At 41.2% G+C, this 20508-nt stretch overlaps 2 protein-coding genes across 6 annotated transcripts in view; one reads left to right on the top strand and one right to left on the bottom strand.

Annotated features, from left to right (window-relative positions):
• On the top strand, positions 1 to 7806 carry TMEM50A (transmembrane protein 50A). 3 transcript variants are annotated; one of them, XM_073317524.2, is made up of 7 exons: positions 10 to 285; positions 1582 to 1693; positions 2513 to 2625; positions 3378 to 3445; positions 4470 to 4562; positions 6490 to 6550; positions 7384 to 7524. In XM_073317524.2, the coding sequence occupies exons 2-7, from the start codon at positions 1601 to 1603 to the stop codon at positions 7427 to 7429; spliced, it is 474 nt and encodes a 157-aa protein (XP_073173625.1). In that variant the 5' UTR covers positions 10 to 285; positions 1582 to 1600; the 3' UTR covers positions 7430 to 7524. The 3 variants fall into 3 exon arrangements, with proteins under 3 accessions (XP_073173624.1, XP_073173623.1, XP_073173625.1); XM_073317523.2 differs by lacking the exon at positions 6490 to 6550 and having other exon boundaries at positions 1 to 163; positions 7384 to 7806; XM_073317522.2 differs by lacking the exon at positions 6490 to 6550 and having other exon boundaries at positions 5 to 285; positions 7384 to 7806.
• The window catches only part of LOC140900341 (RH-like protein), a 27102-nt gene continuing 13976 nt past the window's right edge, over positions 7383 to 20508 (bottom strand). For all 3 annotated transcript variants that reach the window (XM_073317509.2, XM_073317512.2, XM_073317511.2), the window contains 6 exons: positions 17581 to 17747; positions 17091 to 17228; positions 16740 to 16870; positions 15801 to 15880; positions 13876 to 13949; positions 7383 to 13282 (listed from right to left, as the gene is read on the bottom strand). In XM_073317509.2, the coding sequence (XP_073173610.1) occupies positions 13256 to 13282; positions 13876 to 13949; positions 15801 to 15880; positions 16740 to 16870; positions 17091 to 17228; positions 17581 to 17747 (617 nt within the window). In that variant the 3' untranslated portion in view covers positions 7383 to 13255. The remainder of the gene's footprint in view (positions 13283 to 13875; positions 13950 to 15800; positions 15881 to 16739; positions 16871 to 17090; positions 17229 to 17580; positions 17748 to 20508) is intronic.

Consider the following 20508-nt stretch of genomic DNA (forward strand, 5'->3'; position numbering starts at 1 on the left):
GGGTGGAGGGCGGTGCAGCATATGTAGTTCCCATTCCTCCTCCCGCTGAGTTTGTGATGGTCACACGCCTGAGAACGGCTGGCGGGTGCGCATGCGCGATGTGGTAGACGGCGATCCGTGACGTCTTTCTAGGCTCTCCTCCATCCGGGTCCCTAGGCCTCAGGTTGTTTGTTCGCTGCGTTGAGGGGGGCGGCGGCGGGTCTCCGCCGAGGGAGGAAAGAGCGCGCGCGCGCGCGGCCCGCCACTAAGCCAACGGCTGCACCTTCTTCCTGCCCGCGCGCTGGGGTAAGTGGGGCCCGCGGGCAGCCCCATAGACACCCTTGACCCCGGGGCTGGGCTGTGGGCCATGGCTGGGCGGGCAGCCAGGGTGCTGATTGGGGGGTGCCCACAGGCTGCTTCCTCTCCACTGGCTGCCGGCCATTGACCGCTTGGGGGGAGAAGCCACTGGCCATTGCTAGCAGCCATTGGCTGCCCCAGGGGCCACGCTGCTGGCCATTGGCTCCCTGGGGGTTGTGTGTCACTGGCCTTCTCATCCTATTGGCCACCAGAGGGGCGCTGGCCATTGGTCATCCCCGTGCAGCTAATGGTTGGCACACCAAGGTGGTGGGGGGGGGGGGGGGATATTATGTCCCCAGGCCCTGGCCTCGTGTACTGTCATCCATTGGCTGCATCAGGAGCTAGGCTGAGGGACCCCGGGTCTGCCTGGGGCAGCTGTCTGACACTGGCATGATTCTCTACATTAACTTGGGGAGGCGGGGGAGGATTGCCATTGTGGCTCAGAGCTGTGTGGCCATGTGGGCCGAGGCCCTGCCACCTCTCCCCAGCTGGGCAAGGCAAGGAGAGGAGAGCCAGCAGGCCCTACCACAGCTGCAGAAGGATGGTGAGAGCACTGTCTACGCACAGTCCCGCCGCAGTTCCTAAAGCGACGGGCATCCACAGGATGCAGAAAGCTCCAGGCTGCAGCCCCATGCTTGGGAGGCATGTGTTTCCTGGGCAGTGAACAAAGGAAGGTGAAGCCCACTCATCACTCGGAAAAACATCACTTGTCGCTGATAATCTAAAGTAATTGCTGATGATCTTCCCATCCAGCATCTAAGAATGTGTGGCAAGCCATGCCTCGCTATCTGGGTGTGTCAGATCCCCTGTCTTCTATCAGTGCATGTTTGTATTAACAGATGATCTTCTGTCAATGGATAAGGACCAGGGATCCATGCTGTCAGCTGTCTCTGATACTGTTGATTGTTAGGTTTTGTTAACCTGACTGCAAACCCTTGAGGGAGTAGACTGGTCTGCCTGATAGTGGTTTCATTCTTATCCCTCAGAAAGACCCTAGAGAGCAATTTTGGGCAATTGCTCTTTTGCCCTGAAGAGTTGCGTTTTGTCTCCTGCCTTGTTCAGCTGTGCATAGGTCCATTGCCGTAGTTAGTGAGAAGACAGTTTTTGACATGCTGATGATTTCTAGCTTTTTTAACAATCTTCATAATCTTTATAGCAACTCCATGTCACCTTGCACTTGTTTCATAGAAGTATGAGAAGATGCTCTTTGTGGGGGGGAAAAATAAAAATTGCTTCATCTTCTAGTTTTTCAGAGAGCTGAAAAATGTCTGGATTTCTTGAGACCATGAGATGCTCAGAGTGTGTTGACTGGGGAGAAAAGCGCAATACAATTGCATCAGTTGCTGCTGGTGTGCTGGTGTGTATAACTAACCATTTTTATATTTTATATGTGCTGTTGGCCTGTATGCAACAAGTCAGTACTGCACTGAAAATCACTGCTTGGGCCACAAAAGGAACAACCTGTTATGGCACATTGTGAATTTATTACACACTGGCAGCTCATATTGGCTATTGTGTGGTTGTCTTCAAAGTAAGTTATCCTGAAGAGGATTCGTTTACTTAAGAAAATGGTCTGCAGGACCAAATAATGTTAGTCCTGTGAGGATCAATGCTAAAATTCAGTTTGGTCTAATCTACATATGTAAGACCATTTTATATCACCATCAGACAGTATAAAACACTATTTTTCGGTAGTTCTCAGTACTGTAGAAAGCCCTACTGTAGAAAGCTGATCAGTTAGCACATTTATACCATATCACAATTTGCCTGGTCTTCAGTCACTACCGTGTCACACTTCATCCTTTATTCTACCCCATGCAAGGAACTTCTGGTGCACCACAAAGCTAGTTTACAGCAGGGCTTTATTTAAGTGAATTACAATGACATTCTTTAAAAGTATAGACTAGCTGATATATCAGACTACTCCACATTTTTAAGAGGTTGTTGTAAAATGATCTTTCTATTGAAATTGTAAGCATGTGCTACTTCAGTTTTTTTCAGTTTCTTCCAATTTAGTGCTGCATGTATAATAAGACGATCCCCACTGACTTCAATGAAAACTAAATTGGCCCCATATCGTTTTCATATAGGGTACTAATGTTAATTTTTGCTAGACAACATTGTAATGATGTTGCACTTAATCATGTCTGTATTTTAAGTTTTGTATTTTAAATAGTTTTTTACAGGCTGGTGGATTATCATAGATGCAGCTGTTAAATATCCTCAGATGGAAGACTTCAATCATTCATACCATGCTTGTGGAGTTATAGCCACTATTGCATTCCTAATGTAGGTGTGATTTCTTTACCAGTACAACCAACATACTTTATAGAACCCTAGAATATCAGGGTTGGAAGGGACCTCAAGAGGTCATCTAGTCCAACCCCCTGCTCAAAGCAGGACCAATCCCCAATTTTTTCCCCAGATCCCTAAATAGCCTCCTCAGGGATTGAACTCACAACCCTGGGTTTAGCAGGCCAATGCTCAAACCACTGAGCTATCCCTCCCGCCCCAAAAGGAAAGTTAAAAAAAAAAAATTAAGTGCAGACTTTTATTCTAAACTGCCACAGTCCTATTTTATAGTCATAGGCCTATGTTCAGCAGTTAAATGAACATTATTTCTGCTGTGTTGAAGGGTGAGAGGTTGTTACGGACTACAGTGGGGTATTTTATAGCCATTTCAAGAGAGTTAGGTCACAAATCAGCATTGAGAACTACACAGATATAAATTTACACATACGAAGACCCCTATATTCACATGGGACCCTGTTGACCTCTTTTTAAATTGTATGGCTGTTTTTAATTGTGTAGATTTAATTATTCGTCATATTTTGAAAAATGCTTTAATTTTTCTTTTTTTCAAGTTTGAGCTGCTAAATTAACTATCCCTCCTTTTCAGAGCAACAGTTGGAGAAAATATTTATAGAGTAATAAGATGTCACCATTTTTGTACATGAAAATAGAAGAAATTACTCGGAAGTGTGAATTTCCTGTATAGTTTCACCTGTATTTGTCAATTGGATTCTGTTTTATTCATGCAGGATCAATGCAGTGTCCAATGGACAAGTCCGTGGTGACAGTTACAGTGAAGGCTGTCTTGGGCAAACAGGTAAAAATGTTATAAATGGTATTATAAATAGAGCTATAGCTGTATAGTCTGTCCTACAGTACAATGCATTGATGTAGTTTAATTTATAATGTGAATATAAAAGTGTGACATTTGTACGTTTCTTGTTTTGCTACTGCTAAGCATTTTTACCAGGTGTAAACTTCAGTGAACTTATTTTTTCAGATGTGTGAGAACAACTAGCCTTTTTACACGATCCTGTTAAATCAGACCTCTTGGTTTCCACAACTGATTTTGCCTGTCACTCACATAATTGTATCTTTACCACACAATTTGCAAGAATGGTAATAGTGTTTGGTTTCATTCTTCTGCCAGCTGATACAATCCAATAATCATTTATAACCAAACAGTAATTATTTTGGCTCTTGTGTACAAGTTAATAATTGGCTGTTCTCTTTTCCAAATGGTCACTGTCTAACTCTGACTCCTGCCACCTAGGACTTTAGTGCAAGTTTACGTGGCATCCAAATTGAAATACTCTCGATGCCATAAATAGCTCTTCTAACATTCTGTATATACATTGTGAGTGAATTTCACCCATTGTAGAGGATAAGCACAAGGCCCTGACACCACTGACCAAATATTTCCTGTGGAAGGGAGCGCAGCACAGCACTCATATGGCCTCAGTGTGATTCCACTGCTAGTCTGCAGGGAGAGTATCATTACATCGCCAATCCTGAGTAACTAGGACCTCTCTGTCACAAAGCCTGTTCGGTCAGGTTGTACACTGGTGGAAGTATCTTGCTATTAGAGTTTAGTTTAGAGATGAGATCTTCATGGGTAATGTTAATAGCTCTTTGAAATGTCATTGGTAATAATTTATGCTATCTCATGCATGAGAGCAGATAAAATTGTTGCCTGCAATCTCTCCTTTAATATGGATTTAAGATGTATATTGTACACAATACTAGTCCCAGTCTTGAAAGATGTGGTATATTGTATAAAGTGTTGTTTTGAAACAAGAGCAGATTGAAAGTGACATAATATATATATGTGTATTTTTAAGGTGCCCGCATCTGGCTGTTCATTGGTTTTATGATGGCTTTTGGATCTCTGATTGCTTCCATGTGGATCCTCTTTGGAGGCTATGTTGTTAAAGGTAAGATACAATACAGATCTTATCATCATCCTGTTTTGATGGTTTACTATAATAATGTTTTAAATGGATATTGAATGAATGAGTGAGTGACTTCTTTCTGGATCAGCTCCAAGAAGGTCTATTTTTAAAATATTTTTGGTGCCCTAATCAGACTAATTGGAACAGGCCCCATCCCATACTATCTGTACTTTATCCTCTTTCTGGCTTCTCTTTTCCTATTCTCCTCCTTATCATCCATTTTTCTTTCAGTATTTATCCTGTTCTGTTTTTTCTCTTTTCTAAATTCCTTTTTCCTCCAGCAACTCTATTTCTCTTCCTTTTTCGCTCAACTTTTTCCCAGTGGTAATATTTTAGGAGATAACCTTTTCAGAGTCAGTTCCAATTTTTTTTTTAAAGTGTATGTTACTGTTAATCTGTCTTCTGTGTTATTAAGCCTTCAGTTGGCATCATTAAGGACTGAGGGTATGTCTACAAAGGAAGTTATACTGTTGTATCATGCTGGTATAACTCCCTGTGTGGACTCTCTTATTTCGGTGTAAGACTTGCTTTTTCCAGTATAGCTTAAACCACTTCCAGAGTGACATAAATGAAACTAGAAAAAGGCACTCTTATGCCAGAATAGGTGTGTCCACACATGAAGTTATATCGGTATAACTATGGTCGTTCTAAATTTACACGTTACTTGATATAACTTCTCATGTAGAGAAGCCTGGAGAAACCTGAGGGAACTGGAAAATGATACTATTTGGGTCTTATATGGAAAAAGATCATTATATAAAATATAAACAAAACCATGAGCCAGTTCCAGGCAGGAATAGCAGAGGTGAGGGTAATTCCAAACTTCAGCATCACAGCAGTTATAGAGTAACAACAGGTGAGTGATATTCTGTTAAAAGTGAACCTTTACATTCTCTTCTCTGGTATTAGTCACCCATCTGCTCCATGAATCATTTAGGCTGGGATTTCTGAAGGAGCCCAGGGGAGTTAGCTAATCAACCTCCTTAAGCATGTTTGAAAACTCAGCCTTAAGCTATAAGACTATACCTAACTCTTTTGGTTCTGTTGTGTATTTCTGTATATTGTACTGACTTATTCCTCTAAGGTACTTGAGGCAGGGACAGTGTTATTTGTTCAGCACAGTGCATTTTTGTATGCCACTGTATACATTTAAGGTGTTATATAGTCAGTTGATGATAGTCCCATGGGGTCATTCCATTTGTGATACATGTTTTGGTGTAGAAAGTGAGGTACATCTGAGCTGGTAAACTAAACGTTTTTTCTGAACAGAAGGCTACTGTATATCTTGTGTGAAGTTTCCAGTGGGTTGGACCTTATGCTTTCTCTTCTGTTGCATGCAACTGACAGATGGTGGGTGGAGGTTCATCATGTTAGCAAAGATAGAAAGGGATATAGTGAGACAAACTTCCATCTAATGTCATGAGATAATAGCAAACCTGCCTAAATGAAACTGCAATGACAACAATGCCCTAAAGACCACACTGTGCACAGTTGGCTTGGATATGGAATCCTGTTCATCTTACTGCTATTAAAGTTATGCAATATTTTCTACACCGTTTTTTTCAACTATTTTGCCAGGTATTTGCAATGTTAACTGCAGCATTATAATTTTGCAGTCCTTATTAATTTTCCCCCAAGTAGATTTCTTTTCCTGTTAGTTTGCATCATCTAGTGTGTATTAGTGTTCAGTTCTGATTAGTGCTTTCCTATCAAACTCCACTAGTTCTTTAAAGTTATTTGACAAAACCTAATCCAAGTCTCTCCAAACATGCTTTTCCTGCACTGAACTGATAGTCTTTGTGAACATGATACTGGAGTTGAGTGTTTCTGAAATATCCGAGAGAAACAGGATTTTGTTGAGAATCAATAGAGTTCTGAAAATGTAATGGAAATTCTTTTCCTTTGTCAGAAAAACCACTAGTGTACCCAGGAATAGCTGTTTTTTTCCAGAATGCATTTATCTTTTTTGGGTAAGCCTGTTTTCCTTTGTTTATCCTTCTAAACGAGTGGTTTTCAAACTGTGGTACGTGAGAACAATCCTGTAATGGTGGACAATGCATTCTATTTAGCAACCTAATCGATTTATAATCTTTCAATTAAAACTGCAGCTACATTGGTATACATTTCCGTTCTGTTGTGTGAATCCGAGGTTTTCAAACTGGGGCGCACAGGAACGTTTGGGGGGTGAGCGCTGATGCCATCCCCATGCAGTGGGAGTGGAGGTGGTACTCCCTTTCTGAGCCTGCTGCCACTCTCCCCCCTGAAAGTTCCTCTGCACCCCGCAGTTTGAAAATCTAGAAGCTGTTGCTAAATGGAGGGCAGAAATCGGGGGCGGGGAGGAGAGAGTGACGTGACCCCATATGCACCCCATCCCTCATGTGCCGCCTATCTCACATGGAGGTATTCAGTAAACTACATTATTTGGAAAGGGGCATGCAGCCTAAAAAGTTTGAAAACCACTGCTCTAAACTAAATTTAGTTAGTTTTAATGGCTGACATTGAACATTAGATATAAAATTAATCTATTCATGATTCCCTGTTACTGTTATTTCTAAGACAACCTCCACCCTCAAATCTTTTAATGATACACATTTGGACAAACCTCCAGTGAAGTCAGGGATCTGCCCATATGGATCTGCTTGGAGGATCAGAATCAAAATTTACTGACTATAAAAGTCTTTTATCTGAAATTTTATCTCCCAAAACCGGGAAATCTGAGCCTGCTTCCTTTGAAGTTGATGGCCCTTGTATTCTTTGCAATAAGCTTATGTGTTTTTTCCTGTTTTGTTTTATTTTTAAACAGAGGGCTGGTCTTTAAATTTGGCCGAACTGAAGACTTGTGGCAGTGAATGTGTCTGCAGAAGTGAGTCAAGCTCTATGATTTTTTTACTGCACACACCTGTGTTTTGGGGGTTTTTTTGTAATAATTTTGTAAATTCTAGCTCTTGAATTATTTCTGAGGATAAAAACTAAAATCATGAGGCAATAAAATTTCCATTTTCTGTTCTGTTTAAAATAACTTTTTTTTTAGTCTTCTTAGATGTGGATTTTGTGTTCTGTTGTATTTGACTGAAATGTAAAACTCATAGGGAAAGTGTAACAATGAAAGACACTCTTGTGGTATGTTTTACAAATAAATAATATAGAGGAATAATGGGTGTATTTAACCAAGTGTTCTGCACTGTATCTGAGGTCTAAAACTGCAATTAAAAGTATTCTTAAACAATTTTAATACTTATTTATTACAATATGGTATACCTGTATCTGATACTGAACAATATAAACATATCCTGGATTTCAGAACCTGTGTGGCACTTTTTCACAATGTATATTATACTGCCTCATTGTTTTTATATGAAAATACTGGACTAGTCGTACTGAGACTGTTCAAAAATTTACAATAAAAATAGTTATTGCTGTTAAGAGTTCATAGAGATGCACATTATTCTAGCAGCAGTACCTTCTGTGCTGTTATAGTTAATATTGATACTTGCTTTTTAAGTCCTCGTGTTAAACAGGAGCTGGACCAATAATTGCAGGGGCGGGGTGGGGGTCAAGGTCATTTCTGAAAAATCAGAATGTCTTTGGGATAGGGAAAGAAGAGAGTGAGTGACTCCATATCCAGGTGGTTAGGACAGGCACCTCGGACTGGAGAGACCTAAGTTTAAGTCCCTGTTCCTATGACCTATTTATTTATAAAAAGTGTAACAGTTCCAACAGGAGAGACTTGCCCTAGGATATCGCTATCCAGGGGCTTGGCCAGGGCATTCTCCTTATAGGTGGGAGACTAGTTCAAATCCCTGCTCCACCTAAGGGGGAAATGAACCTGCATCTCCGACATTCCAGGTTAGTATCCTAATACTTGGGCAAGTTATAAGGGAGGCAGCTATCACCTCCTCAAATTTTCTTTTGGCCAAAACTATTTGGCAGACTTGTGCCAAATTCACAAATAGTTTGAGGGCTACAAACTGCATTTTTTGGCAAATAAACTATTTGCCTGAAATTTTACCTAGCGCTATTAAATGATGCAATTTACAATGCAAGGAAGTAGAGTAAAATGCCTAATAGTACTCTCAAACACAATAGCTCTTCAAACAGCCCCAGCACATCCTTCAGGGGGAGGTTTGTCAAGCAGCAGGGAACCCATTATCTGACCCAATTCTTGCTTTATGGTCCCCTTAGGTTGTGGAGGTGTCTCTGAATCCTTCTGGTGCCCTCATATGTTGTTTAAGGCTCCACCATCCCTGGCTATCCTCAGCTACTTTTGGGGTTTGTTTTTTCTGTTAAGTAGCATAAATTCTCCCTTTAAATATTGTTTGATCAAAGGATTCTAGTGGCTGGTCCTATGACATGTTCCTCCAGCTGCCCAGAAGCAAGCCTGCAGTGGCAAATGCTGTGGCTTGATTTTTACCACCTCTACCAGATACTTCCATCTTTCTTTCTATATAATTCTGGGATAACAGGTTGTTGAACGTTGTGATGAATCTCAGCATTTGTTATAAATTCATTCTATTTAATACCTAGTATTTCCTGAGTCAAAGGCATTTAGACATCTGCCTATAGCTCTGGTGGTTTTCTAGCTTTCACATATATATGTGAAGTTGAAAATAACATTTCAGTTGAATATTCACATTGTTGGATCTTTAATCATAGTTTTTGATGACCAAATCTTGTTTAAATTGGTAAACATACATGCTGCCTTGCCAGTTTGAGTCTTCGTTCCTTCTGGATATATGCATGATACTGCCAAGGTATGTGAACTGACTCACCTCTTGTATTCCTTTGCCTTCTAATGTAATGCCTGAGTTTGGAGATTTTTTACAGCTCAACTGACATGCAATATCATCAGCAAAATCGATTTCTTCTAGTGTACTGCTATAGACAGGCATCATGTGGTATAATACTTTTTCCTCATAATTACAATGCCAAACAGAGGGGAGAGAATGCATTCTTGTTTAACATGAGTTTGTTAAACCATTCACTCAAGTCTGCATTTACTTCAACTGGCCAGACCGTACCTTGACATAAAGCCTTGATTTTATTTTTTGTTGGCATACCATTACACTTTGACCCTGGAACATTGTAATCAGGATGGAGGCAGTGAAATGCTTTGAGCCATTAGTATTCATGTATTCTTAATCCACTATCCATAAACCAAACAGAATCAATGCCCCAAGGAATAACTGAAAAATACTGATCTAGTGTAGTATGAGGTTGAAGAGGAGGGAGGCTGGAAGAAATAGGCAACACTAACAGGCTTTCAAGGAAAGAAACTGCCACGTTTTTCTGTATGGTGCAAAAGGAAGCCTTAACAGTTCTCCATCCACTAACAAAATTGTGCTCAGTTAAATTACTCCATGTAGGGCATATTGAGTAAGAGTGTATATAGTTCTCTCCCCTAACTCTACTGTACAAAGACTGTTAATTTGTCACTAAGCTAACTTCTCATGGCAGTTCCTCAATACCTTCTATGGCTCCTAATATCTATTAGAAGCACTGATAGAATTAAATGCCCTGTCTGTAGAGGACAAAGTCTGTTAACTTTAATTCCCTCAAATGAAAAACACCTATAAAAGGGATTTAGTTTATAATCCAAATGTAATCGAGAATAAAGATTATCATTGAAATGGTGAACTAAGGTATTTATCTTGTAAGAAAATAACTGCTCAATCTTATACTCTAAGGGCTCTTTAAAAGCTTTGGATTATTGAACAATTAAAGACAACAGGCCAAGCTTTAAAGTTCATGTAGCTGTAGTAAGGATGAATTTGGCCACTCTGTATTTTCCACAGTTCCTAAATTCTACTCTTCAGTTGCGTGAGCTCTATTTTCTCTCCTGTCCACCAGAAGCATATACATATGGGGGAACTAGCTGAGCCCTCTGCATAAATCAGGACAGGGCAGTCTGAAGTAATTTTGGCTTGAATGTGCCTTTAGCTGGGGTTGTGCAAAATCCTTTGAGGGCTAGGCTGCAAATTTTGCCTATTTCCCCCCACTTACTGCTGTGGCCCCTGTGCTACCTTTTGCAGTACAGAACTAGCTTAAGTGATTCCTCCCAGGACTTACTGCATAGCAGAAGCCACTTAAGAAATGGCTCCTCTTCCTTTCAAGTGTCCCTGCAGATTCCCTGGGAAGGAGCTGGAGAATTCTGCCTCCAACTGATGAACCATTTCTGTGGTCCTGGGACAGTCGATACAAACTGGATGAGTAGTACTGAGTGGGGCATAGCTGTAAGTAGAATGCAGCCCATAGCTCTCTGGCTATGCTTTCTCTACTCTTGGAACAGTGGACCACATGTAGAACTTTTATTCCATAACTACTCATGGCTCAAGTGATAATGCATGTGGATATACAAGCAGCCCTTTTCCCTTCAGTGTTTAAGGTTAGGACTACTGATTGAGCAAAAGACATCTGAAAAATCTGGGTTAGTGTAAGGTGTGAAGTAACATTTTCAAAAGTGTCCCTTTAAAAAAAATTAATACTAACTGCACCAGATGCAACAAACTGCTGGAAAATTAAAAACAGATTGCACTTAAACTGGACTCTTGCAATGCTGTTAGTAGGAGGGAAATAAGTAGAAGTATAACTGAGATGAGGCAACTATAGTGGTTATGATCTATACATACTCTGTTGTTCTCATACTAAGCTTCCTGGACTCAAGTAATTGCATAGACTCAGCTACTATCTGTTTTGATGGGAGTTCTGTGAACATTTGATGGAATAAGGAGAGCCCTGCAAATCTACATGCAGAGATGTGGTTGTATTGTTTACCGTCTTTGCAGATTGCAGCTCGGATGCAGATCCAAATTTTTGTAGGCGTGCCGGGCTCTAGAAATAAGCAGGTCAGTGATCATCTCGTGACTCAGAAACATAGAACAATAGCATTTCCTCTACCAGAAACTCTTTCATTACTGCCAATGAAGTTATGAGAAGTTAGCCACTAAATAACACTCCATTTCCCTTTAGAGCTAATGGATCAAGGACAGTATAGGTTTCTTGTTGTATCAAAGAATATCATCTGTTATGGCAGATTGCCAGTTTGCTTTATTTTCTAGCAAGTGTACTGATTAAAGACAACCAATACTTGCAGTTTCTTAATGTAGGCAATTGAAAAGCTGGGAGTGAGACAGACAGTCTGAAATGAAGGAGAAACTCTGACCCAGATGCTCAAAAGGTATCTAGTTGCGTAACTCATTGAAATCCAGGGTGGGCACATGCCTAAACACCTTTTGAGGATCTGGAACTCCATGATTAAGGCCTCAATCCTACAAGGAGCTCCATGTGGGTATAAGAGTTTTCTTTCTCAGAGTCCATTACAGCATTAGGGCTAACTATATACTAAGACCCTGATCCTGAGTTCCATGCAGGCAGGCCCTTGTGGTGACCTTTTGAAGTCTATGCAGAATTGGGGCTTTAAATGCCATCAGATGGCAATACTGATAAGCATTACTTTTAAACTATTGTGTATATACAACATTTTCAGACCAATTGATTTTTTCATATTGACTGTGTCCCTTTAAAATACAAAATAAAGTTTGTTCATTAATATTCACTCCCACAGCACCAGGTTTTTTACATTGTTTCTTTAAACACTTGTTTAAAGGTAAAACACTATTTAAATATTAAGATTTAAACAACATTAAACCAGGATAAAGCCATTTAGAAACTGGTTTATAATTAATTAACCCTGTGACCAATACTGTCTGTGTTACACATTATGGGCCCTATGCTTCAAGCCCCTAATTAGTCACATAATTAGCCCCATTCAGGTCAATAGGATTACATGTGTGAGGACCACTAACATGAGCAAGAGGCACTTCAGTCAATTCAGTACAGTAAAGAGTGCTGTTCAGATATCCAGTGTGGACCTGACCCTTTGAAGAGCTGAATACTTATAACTCCCAGGTACTCCCCACTTCTCAGGATTGAGAACTCTGGGTCAGCTACTGCAACCCTTGCACAAGTAATGCCATTGACTTCAGGGGGACTGCTCACATGAGTAAGAGTTGCAGGCTCAAGCCTTTTATTTTCAATTCCACTTCACACTTTAGTTTCTTACCCTTTGAACTTTCAGAGCAGCTGGCCTAAACCAAAACAGTTACAGATTTCCTTTAACTAATCAACTAATTTAGGGTTTGATCCTACAAGGTGCTGAGCACACTGGCCCCAATCCAGCAAAGCACTCAAGCATCTCCTTAACAGGAACCTCAGTGGGATTACTTGTACTTAAAAATACGCACATGCTGAAGTGTTTTGCTGGATCAGAACCAGCATGCTCAGCACCTCAGAATCAAGTCCTTAATGTTCATGATTATTTTTTGACTTTCAGAAAAGGAGTTTCAAATATCTTCCTTCATTAAAATCTGAAAGCATCTTAAAAGGATAAGCTATCAAAGCTGGATGGATCTATTGTATGTAATTCACAAAAGAAGATGTTGAAGGCAAGACTTTATCAAGGCAGAAAAGCTGAATGAACTATTATCTGTGACTTTGCATACTGTATCATTTAATAAGAATTGAAAGCAGCCTATTGCAATGATGTTTCTACATTCTGAAATTCAGGAGTCATATTTAACCTTTTCTTCTCCCTCCCAATTAATTTTCTGTAGCAGAGGATAGGAAATGTTTTCCTCATCTTGGTCTAATCTTCTGTAATTTGGGTCCGGTCCCTCTGTTCAAAATCCATAAGCCAAATGGGGAAACTGTGAATGCAGAAATATTTCTGTAACATAACATCTTACTCAAAAAAAAAATCAAAAGCTATATAAAACAATGTTAAAATATATTCTAGCCGTCTGTCTTTAGGATCCAGATTCAGGAAAGCATTTTTATTCCAGAGAGCATTTAAGCACATGCTTAAAGTTGGTCATATGTTTAGGTGCTGTCCTGAATAGGGATTAATTTAAGCATATGCTTAAGAGCTTTTCTTATTTAATGCTGAACGCATATAGGAGCTGACCCTGCTCTCACTGAACTCTGTGGGAGTTCTGCACATAAGCAAAGGTTAGGATTTTCAAATCCATCTAGGCTATTTGGATACCCAGTTTCCTTTGGAACTTCAAAATTCTATCCAAAGTCGGTATATATTTATACTGTCCAGTCTCAAAATGGTTAATCTGTTTAGACCAGGACATTCAAGAACTATCATGAAATATGGTTAGTCTTTGTATTATTTTAGCACCTAGAAATCCATTCCAAGATCAGGGCTTCATGGTGGCATAGGCCACACACACACACACACACACACACACACACACCCACCCACCCACCCACCCCCCTTTAAATTGAAACTTACCTCCCAATAAGCTTGGTCATCAAAGTACTTTGATGCAGGCAGTGTCTTCCATAGTTTGAAAGTTAAAATGAAACCTGTGTTTAAAAATGATGTGGATGGAAGGAGCTGTTTGTAAATATTATATTTATTAGCCACATACCACAATATAATGCAGAGCTAAATATGAAATCAGAATCACAGCCATGCCCCCCACAAATCTTTCCTGTGTGGAAATCTTTCTGCAGGGGTGAATGTCAGATAAAAATAATACCACTTGTCTTATTTTTAAACGTTTTTGAACCCCTTTATGGTGCTAATTACTAGACTAAAATATATTGGCAAAATAGAATGATCTGGATTGTCCTCCAGCCTTGCTGCTGTCTCTAATATGTATAATGGGCCTAACCAAAACCTTGGGTTGAAAACCAACCCACAAACTTTGGAGATACTCAGGTCTGGATTTGAATATGGGGTTCATGTGCATCTCTATACATGACATACCTGGTTTAGAATAATTTGATACACAATTCCAAACAATCTAGAAAAGATTTCCTAATCCTGTAAAAATTATTGTAAAACGTTCCCCGAATATTTTTCGCTCTTTAGCACATGGAGGTGAAGCAATGTTCCTCACAAGCAATATATTTGATTCTAAATCCATCATGCAGCATTGTGGTTCAGCCAGCAGATGCTTTAGAATTGACATAATTTAGGGAGAAAACCATGTTTCCAGAAAAGCCAGCTATTATTTTCTCTCTGGACTTCCAGGATTACCTGGACCCTTCCCCAGCCTTCAGTCATCTTCAAACAGTGAACGCATGAGATCCAAAGCAAAGCATGTAAAAAGCATGTAAAAAATGTCCTAGGTCCCGATCCTGCATGCTGATTAGTCTGGGCCAACCCTATAAATGCTGAGCCCCTTTGAATTTCAGGCGGCCTCCAGGTGGGCAAAAGATTCTGCCTGCAGGAGTGAGGCCTTAATTATTAAAAATTAACACTTATGTTTTAAAGCCAAGAGAACGGCCTGCCAGATTTTCCGGATAAACTAAATGATCATTAACTTTTCATATGAAAAAGCTACCCAGACACATTAAGCAAACAGGCTTATGAGCACTGTTAACTTGAGATTTCAGATGTAAACACCCAGCTCATTAAATGATTGGATCAACACAGAATGTTTGTTTATTTTTGCTGTTTATTTTTTTCCATATCTTTCAGTCAGATGAAGTAGATACTTAAAAGTCTGCTTGATGAGCCCAACCTCTTAATTACATTTGAGCAAGCACAGGGGTTACATATTCATTATAGGCTGTAACATTCATTTTAGAGAACGGTATTGCAGTTTCTTTCACTGAACTGAAGCAGGAGCAAATAGCAGTATAAAATATTGCAACTGCCATAATCCCACCAGAGAGAGAGAGAGAGAGAGAGAGAGAATCCAAGATCTAGAACCAGATGACTAGATCCTCAACTGGTGTAAAATCTACCATTGCCTTCAGGGGAGCTATGCTGATTTACAGCAGCTGAGGATCTTACCCAGTGAGTGGAAAACAGTCTCAATATATTTTTACTGTCACTAAAAAGATGTCCATCCTGTCCTTTCTCCTATGGGAAACCTAGAGGCTGCTGGTGAAGCATCAGTTAAAAATAACTTTGTCAAGCATAGGAATGATGGTATTGTTTTGGCCCTGCTGAACATACCCTTTTCTCCAGTTCTGCGACTGAAAGAAGCCTCATCACTCAGCATTACCTACAGTTTTTCCAACAGTAGCAAGTCATCTACCTACAGGTATATTTTTAGTGCATGAATCACTAGAGTATCTAGGTGCCAAGAGATGCAATAAGCCAGTGAACACTGACGTGACAGCTGATGTAATATAATCGCATACCACCTACTCTTAAAAAGATCAGAACGAAGCTATTGCAAAGAGCTTTCCCATACTGACCTGTAATGAAACCTGTTCCCAAACCTATAGCAGTGGTCAACATGAAAGAGCCAACTTCAATCAAGGCTAGATAACCCAGTCTGAAAATGAAAAATGCATACATTAGAGTGCAGAATTTGACCCATGTACAGCTCCAATCCTATAATCTGATCTACCCACACAGCGTCCTAAAGAAGTCAGTGGACTCTGAAGGAATAAAGGTCTGTCTGACTGGATCAATTGTGGATCAGATATAAAAGAGCTACTGGGACATTTAGTCCTTCCCTCACTCCCCCTGCTAGTGCAAAATGGTCCATCAAGTACATTCTCCAGGACCCTGTCCTGTCTAGTTTTACCCCGAATTGGCACACTCTCCTCTGATGTGGGTCTACTACGCTGCAGTCAGAGCCTGATCCTGAGAGGTGTTGAGCACCCACATATATGTATTACTTATTTAAAAAATAGTTTGCCTGTTACTGCCAGTTTTTATATGTAAGATTCCCTGACACACGTAGTGTCAATCAAAAGTCACCATTTGGAAGGATCCACATCACCTGAACCCTCAGACCTCTTCAATGGCTTCCTGTCTTTATCATCAGTTCAAAGCTGCTCACAGCTCACCTTCAGATCCCAGTTCAGTCTCACTCCCTCTTAATCTCCGCTCTCATTTCCGCCATCTCACATGGCTGCTCCCACAATGCTGTCTACGTCACCCCCCTAGCAATCCAGCACTAAAAATTAATTTTTGAGGGCCTGATCCAAAGCCCACTGAAGTCAATGAGAGCCTTTCCATTGACTTTAAAGGGCTTTAGATCTGATTCTTGATTGTTATTAAGAGGATTAATCTGCAGTGGCCATGCAAAGCTACCTGCATACTGCACGTGTGTTCTAAAACTGAGTTCTAGCACAATATATTAATGATTAGCTGACCACGATACTTATTTAAAAGGATCAACCTACGTTGATAAACTGGCCCACTTGATTATTATGAAGAGAACGACATTGACTATCGCTCCAAGCAATCCAGGCAACCCAAACGTGTAATGGACGCCACAGGTGTCATGAATCTTGAGCACCGAATTCAAATAGGTCTGGGGAGAGAAACATTTAATAAATACAGAGATGAACATATTTACTGAGCAGAAAAGTTCTTCAGGCACGCATCCCAAAATAGAATGCAAGTCTCCTCACCCTCAGTCCCACATACCAGGCAACAGAACCCAGAAATCTTGGCTGTAAACTCTCTACATGTGCTATTTCTTAGTATTTAAAACCTCTCACAAATATGTATGACAGGGTTTTGGACATTACCTGTAAACAGTGAGATCCCAGTACAGCGACCATGCTGGCAAGCAGACCCAAAATCATGGCAATCCAAGGATGTGGAATAACGGGAGCTGAGAAACCAAGAGCAACCCCTCCTGCTAGTGCTGCATGGTGGATGTGGATCTGTGGATTAACATCACCGAAGTCAATTCACACACGCAGTGATTGGGCACCCATTGGATTAAACTCACCCTGCTGCAGCACCACACCTAAGTACCACTTAAACCTATTTTGAGGGCTTAAGTGGGATCTAATTGGAGTATAACTGGCCCTCTACATAGGGGGTGAATTTCACCCTTGCAGCACTATAGCCAGTTAACATCTTCAAAACTGTTTGCTCAGGGACAAGAGATAATCATCCCGTTGAGGTGCTAGTGTTGTTTTAGCTTATTAGCCATTTTACTTTCAATGTATTGCTAAAGAGATTAACGAAAATCTAGGTCTGTCTTCAAAGCGACCTTTGCTCTCCTCTTACCATCCTGATTTTTCCATTCCTGCTGCTCAAGGATGACAGTGCAAAAGCAGCCACAGCACTCACAGCGATGGCATAGTAAGTGTTGCAGATGGCGTTCCTCTTTTCCATCACATCCACGATTAGCACAGAGTTGAAGCTTGGCCAGAACATCCACAGAAAGAGCGTGCCTTGTAGACAAAGAAGCAGTCATCATTAGAATGCTCGTAAATCCAGTGGGTCCATCCCATGCTGTTTCTGCTGGCAGGTTCTAAGTCACACAGAGTGCATCCATTGCAATGCCCACATTGTGAACAAGTTGATGGGACTGCATCATTCTGACAGCCCCTAACGGTCACTACATTTGGAGCCTCCCTAGCAGTCCTGCACTGCACATCTCAACAGTAACCATGGTATAAACATGCACCCAGAAGGGTGACTTAGCTGGGAAGGGCCTGATCCTTCAAAGAGCCAAGAGCCTCCTGAGAAAAGCTGAGGGCCCTCAATGCAGGAGATGCTCATCATCTTTCATGGTCAGGTCCTTAAGCATCAGCTTTGCAATACCTGTGCTCCCTGGAAACACAGATTCAAATCTCAATGGGCATGACTCTGCCTTTCATCCCTAAGAAATATTTTTGTGCAGCAGGCAATTTACTGTGCGTGGTCCTTTCAGTCGAGACCTTTAAAACCAACACCCTGTCTGCTTTGCATGGGCATTAGGGGCCTGGTTTCTGAAGTACACAGTAACCACAACTACAGTGGGAGCATTCAGCACCTCTGAACATGAGGCCTGAAAGGGTCCAGGGCTTTTGCTGAAACAGCAGGGATTTGCACTGATGTCCTTGGCCAAAATCTCCCACATCCTCTTACTGTTGTACCGCGTGCTGGTCACACAGCTGATGTGGTACTGACCAAAATAAAAAACATGGCTATGTTCAGAATGTCTTCCATTTAGGGGTATCAAAACACCAGCACAACTGATACTAGCTGGCTCCCTTCCTGACAGATTCAGCAGAAATGCTGAGAACTACCTGAACCATGGAGCGTGAACTCCCCTCTCACCCCAGTGGAGGTTCTTCCAGGGTAGCACAGAGAAGCTTGCACTTCTGGTGTCATGCTTTGCCTGCTTGGTGGCTAAATGGGGTTTGTCTTGTTTTAAATAAAATACTTTTTTTTTTTTTTAATATTCCACCATTCTAGTAAGTGGATCTAGTAGAGCAATTAGAATTCCTGTTAAACAGTTGGGCCATATCCTGTAAAAAGTCCAGGGCCACATAGACTTTTCAGTAAATAGTGAGGCTAGACGTTGGGTCCTTCTGCTCCAATAAACTACTCCTGCGGGAATTCTGTGCTGGTGCGCAATGCAGAATTTGCACAGAATTAATGTTTCCCACAGAATTTTATTTTTTTCCCTGCAGAATTTCTGATTTCCCCCAGCACTCCTGCCGACGCCTGGCATGGGCAGCTGGGGCTTCCACTGTCAGCCCCGGGCAGCTGGGACTGTCAGTGGGAGCATGATTATATTGTGCCATTTTGACAGAATATGCTGAACGTTGCAAAATTTTCAAATATTGTGTGCAAGATTTTTAAATTTTAGTGCAGAATTCCCCTAGGAGTAAACAACACAGGCCCCAATCACCAGCAAATAGGGTTCTTACCCTCTTGGGCCAGCCCCACCAGAGGACAACATAACCTCTCTCTCATACACATGCGGATCTGAATCCATCCAGCAGAGAGCAGCAGGTGCGTTCACACTAGTTTATATACTGATCATTTCAGGGCACAGCTTTGCTCCCAGGAGTTTTGTATCTATGCTGGACTATTTAGGGATATAGGCTGTATTAAAGATAAGTTATGATTTATCTTCTCTTCCCCCACCTCTACTGCAGAGGGGACACCGAGGCAGACTCGATAATTAATGTTCTACTGTGTGCTTGAATTGCATAGACTTAATTCCACATGCTATTTACCTCATAGCAAAACTTCAAGTGCTCTCATTAAAATTAATAACTAAAACACGCAGGTTTCCAGGGTGCAGTATGTCACTATAAAAACACACTGGTTAGTCTCTGCTCCCAGCAACACTGACCGCGGTCACCTTTCCATGAGCTTGGGTCTCCAGTGCTTAGGCTCTTTCAAGTCCCTAGATGCTTCTGCTGCTCACTTTAGGCCCTCCTGCCTGTTGAATGTCTAGTGCACACAGAGGATTTCAGGCACAGTGACCTTGATATGCTCTGAAAAACTAACAGGCTTCCCAACAAAGTGATATTATCTGGGCAGATCATGTTCCAAGCTGATTCTTTTCCATAAGCGCAGTATAATTTCCATTTGGCATATCCCTGCGGAAACTGACATAAGCTGCACTTATCACTGAGTTCATCCCTACTGAGACCTCCTTGTCTATTCTACTCTGTATAGTCAGGACATATTTCTTTCATTTTCTTTAGCACGGCTGTCAGTTGCAGGATGACTTTTTGCCCTTAATCTTGAGCCCTGGAACCTTCCCCTTGTACAAGCAGCAAGGCAGATGATGGTTGCAGTTTGTTACAGTCTGTGCTTTGAGCACATCCCTAAAAACACATTTGGGACGCTGTCAATCACCCACTGGTAACTAATATTTGTAGTCAAGTGGATGCCTTATTTTATCTCACATCCCAGTACTCTATTTCTCTGAGACGACAGGTGCTGGGGCACTTACAATCTGCTGCAGCCTGCATGCAGAAGACTGGCAAGATTATCTCTGAAGTGAAGTCAGCAGAGACTAGGCAACAGTATCACCCTTATGCCCAAGAAATAACTAGAGTCTTGCTCAAGGTTGCTGTTGGATATTCTGCGTCCAAAAGGTGCCAAGTTCCCCCATCCCAACTATTTATCCCCTCTCCTCCTCCTCTCATTACCTCCCTCCTCCCATTTGTATCTTTCCCCCTTCCCACTTTTGTTCTCCAGGCAACA

This window comes from Lepidochelys kempii, chromosome 19, assembly GCF_965140285.1.
Source record: "Lepidochelys kempii isolate rLepKem1 chromosome 19, rLepKem1.hap1, whole genome shotgun sequence".
Classification (NCBI taxonomy): domain Eukaryota; kingdom Metazoa; phylum Chordata; order Testudines; family Cheloniidae; genus Lepidochelys; species Lepidochelys kempii.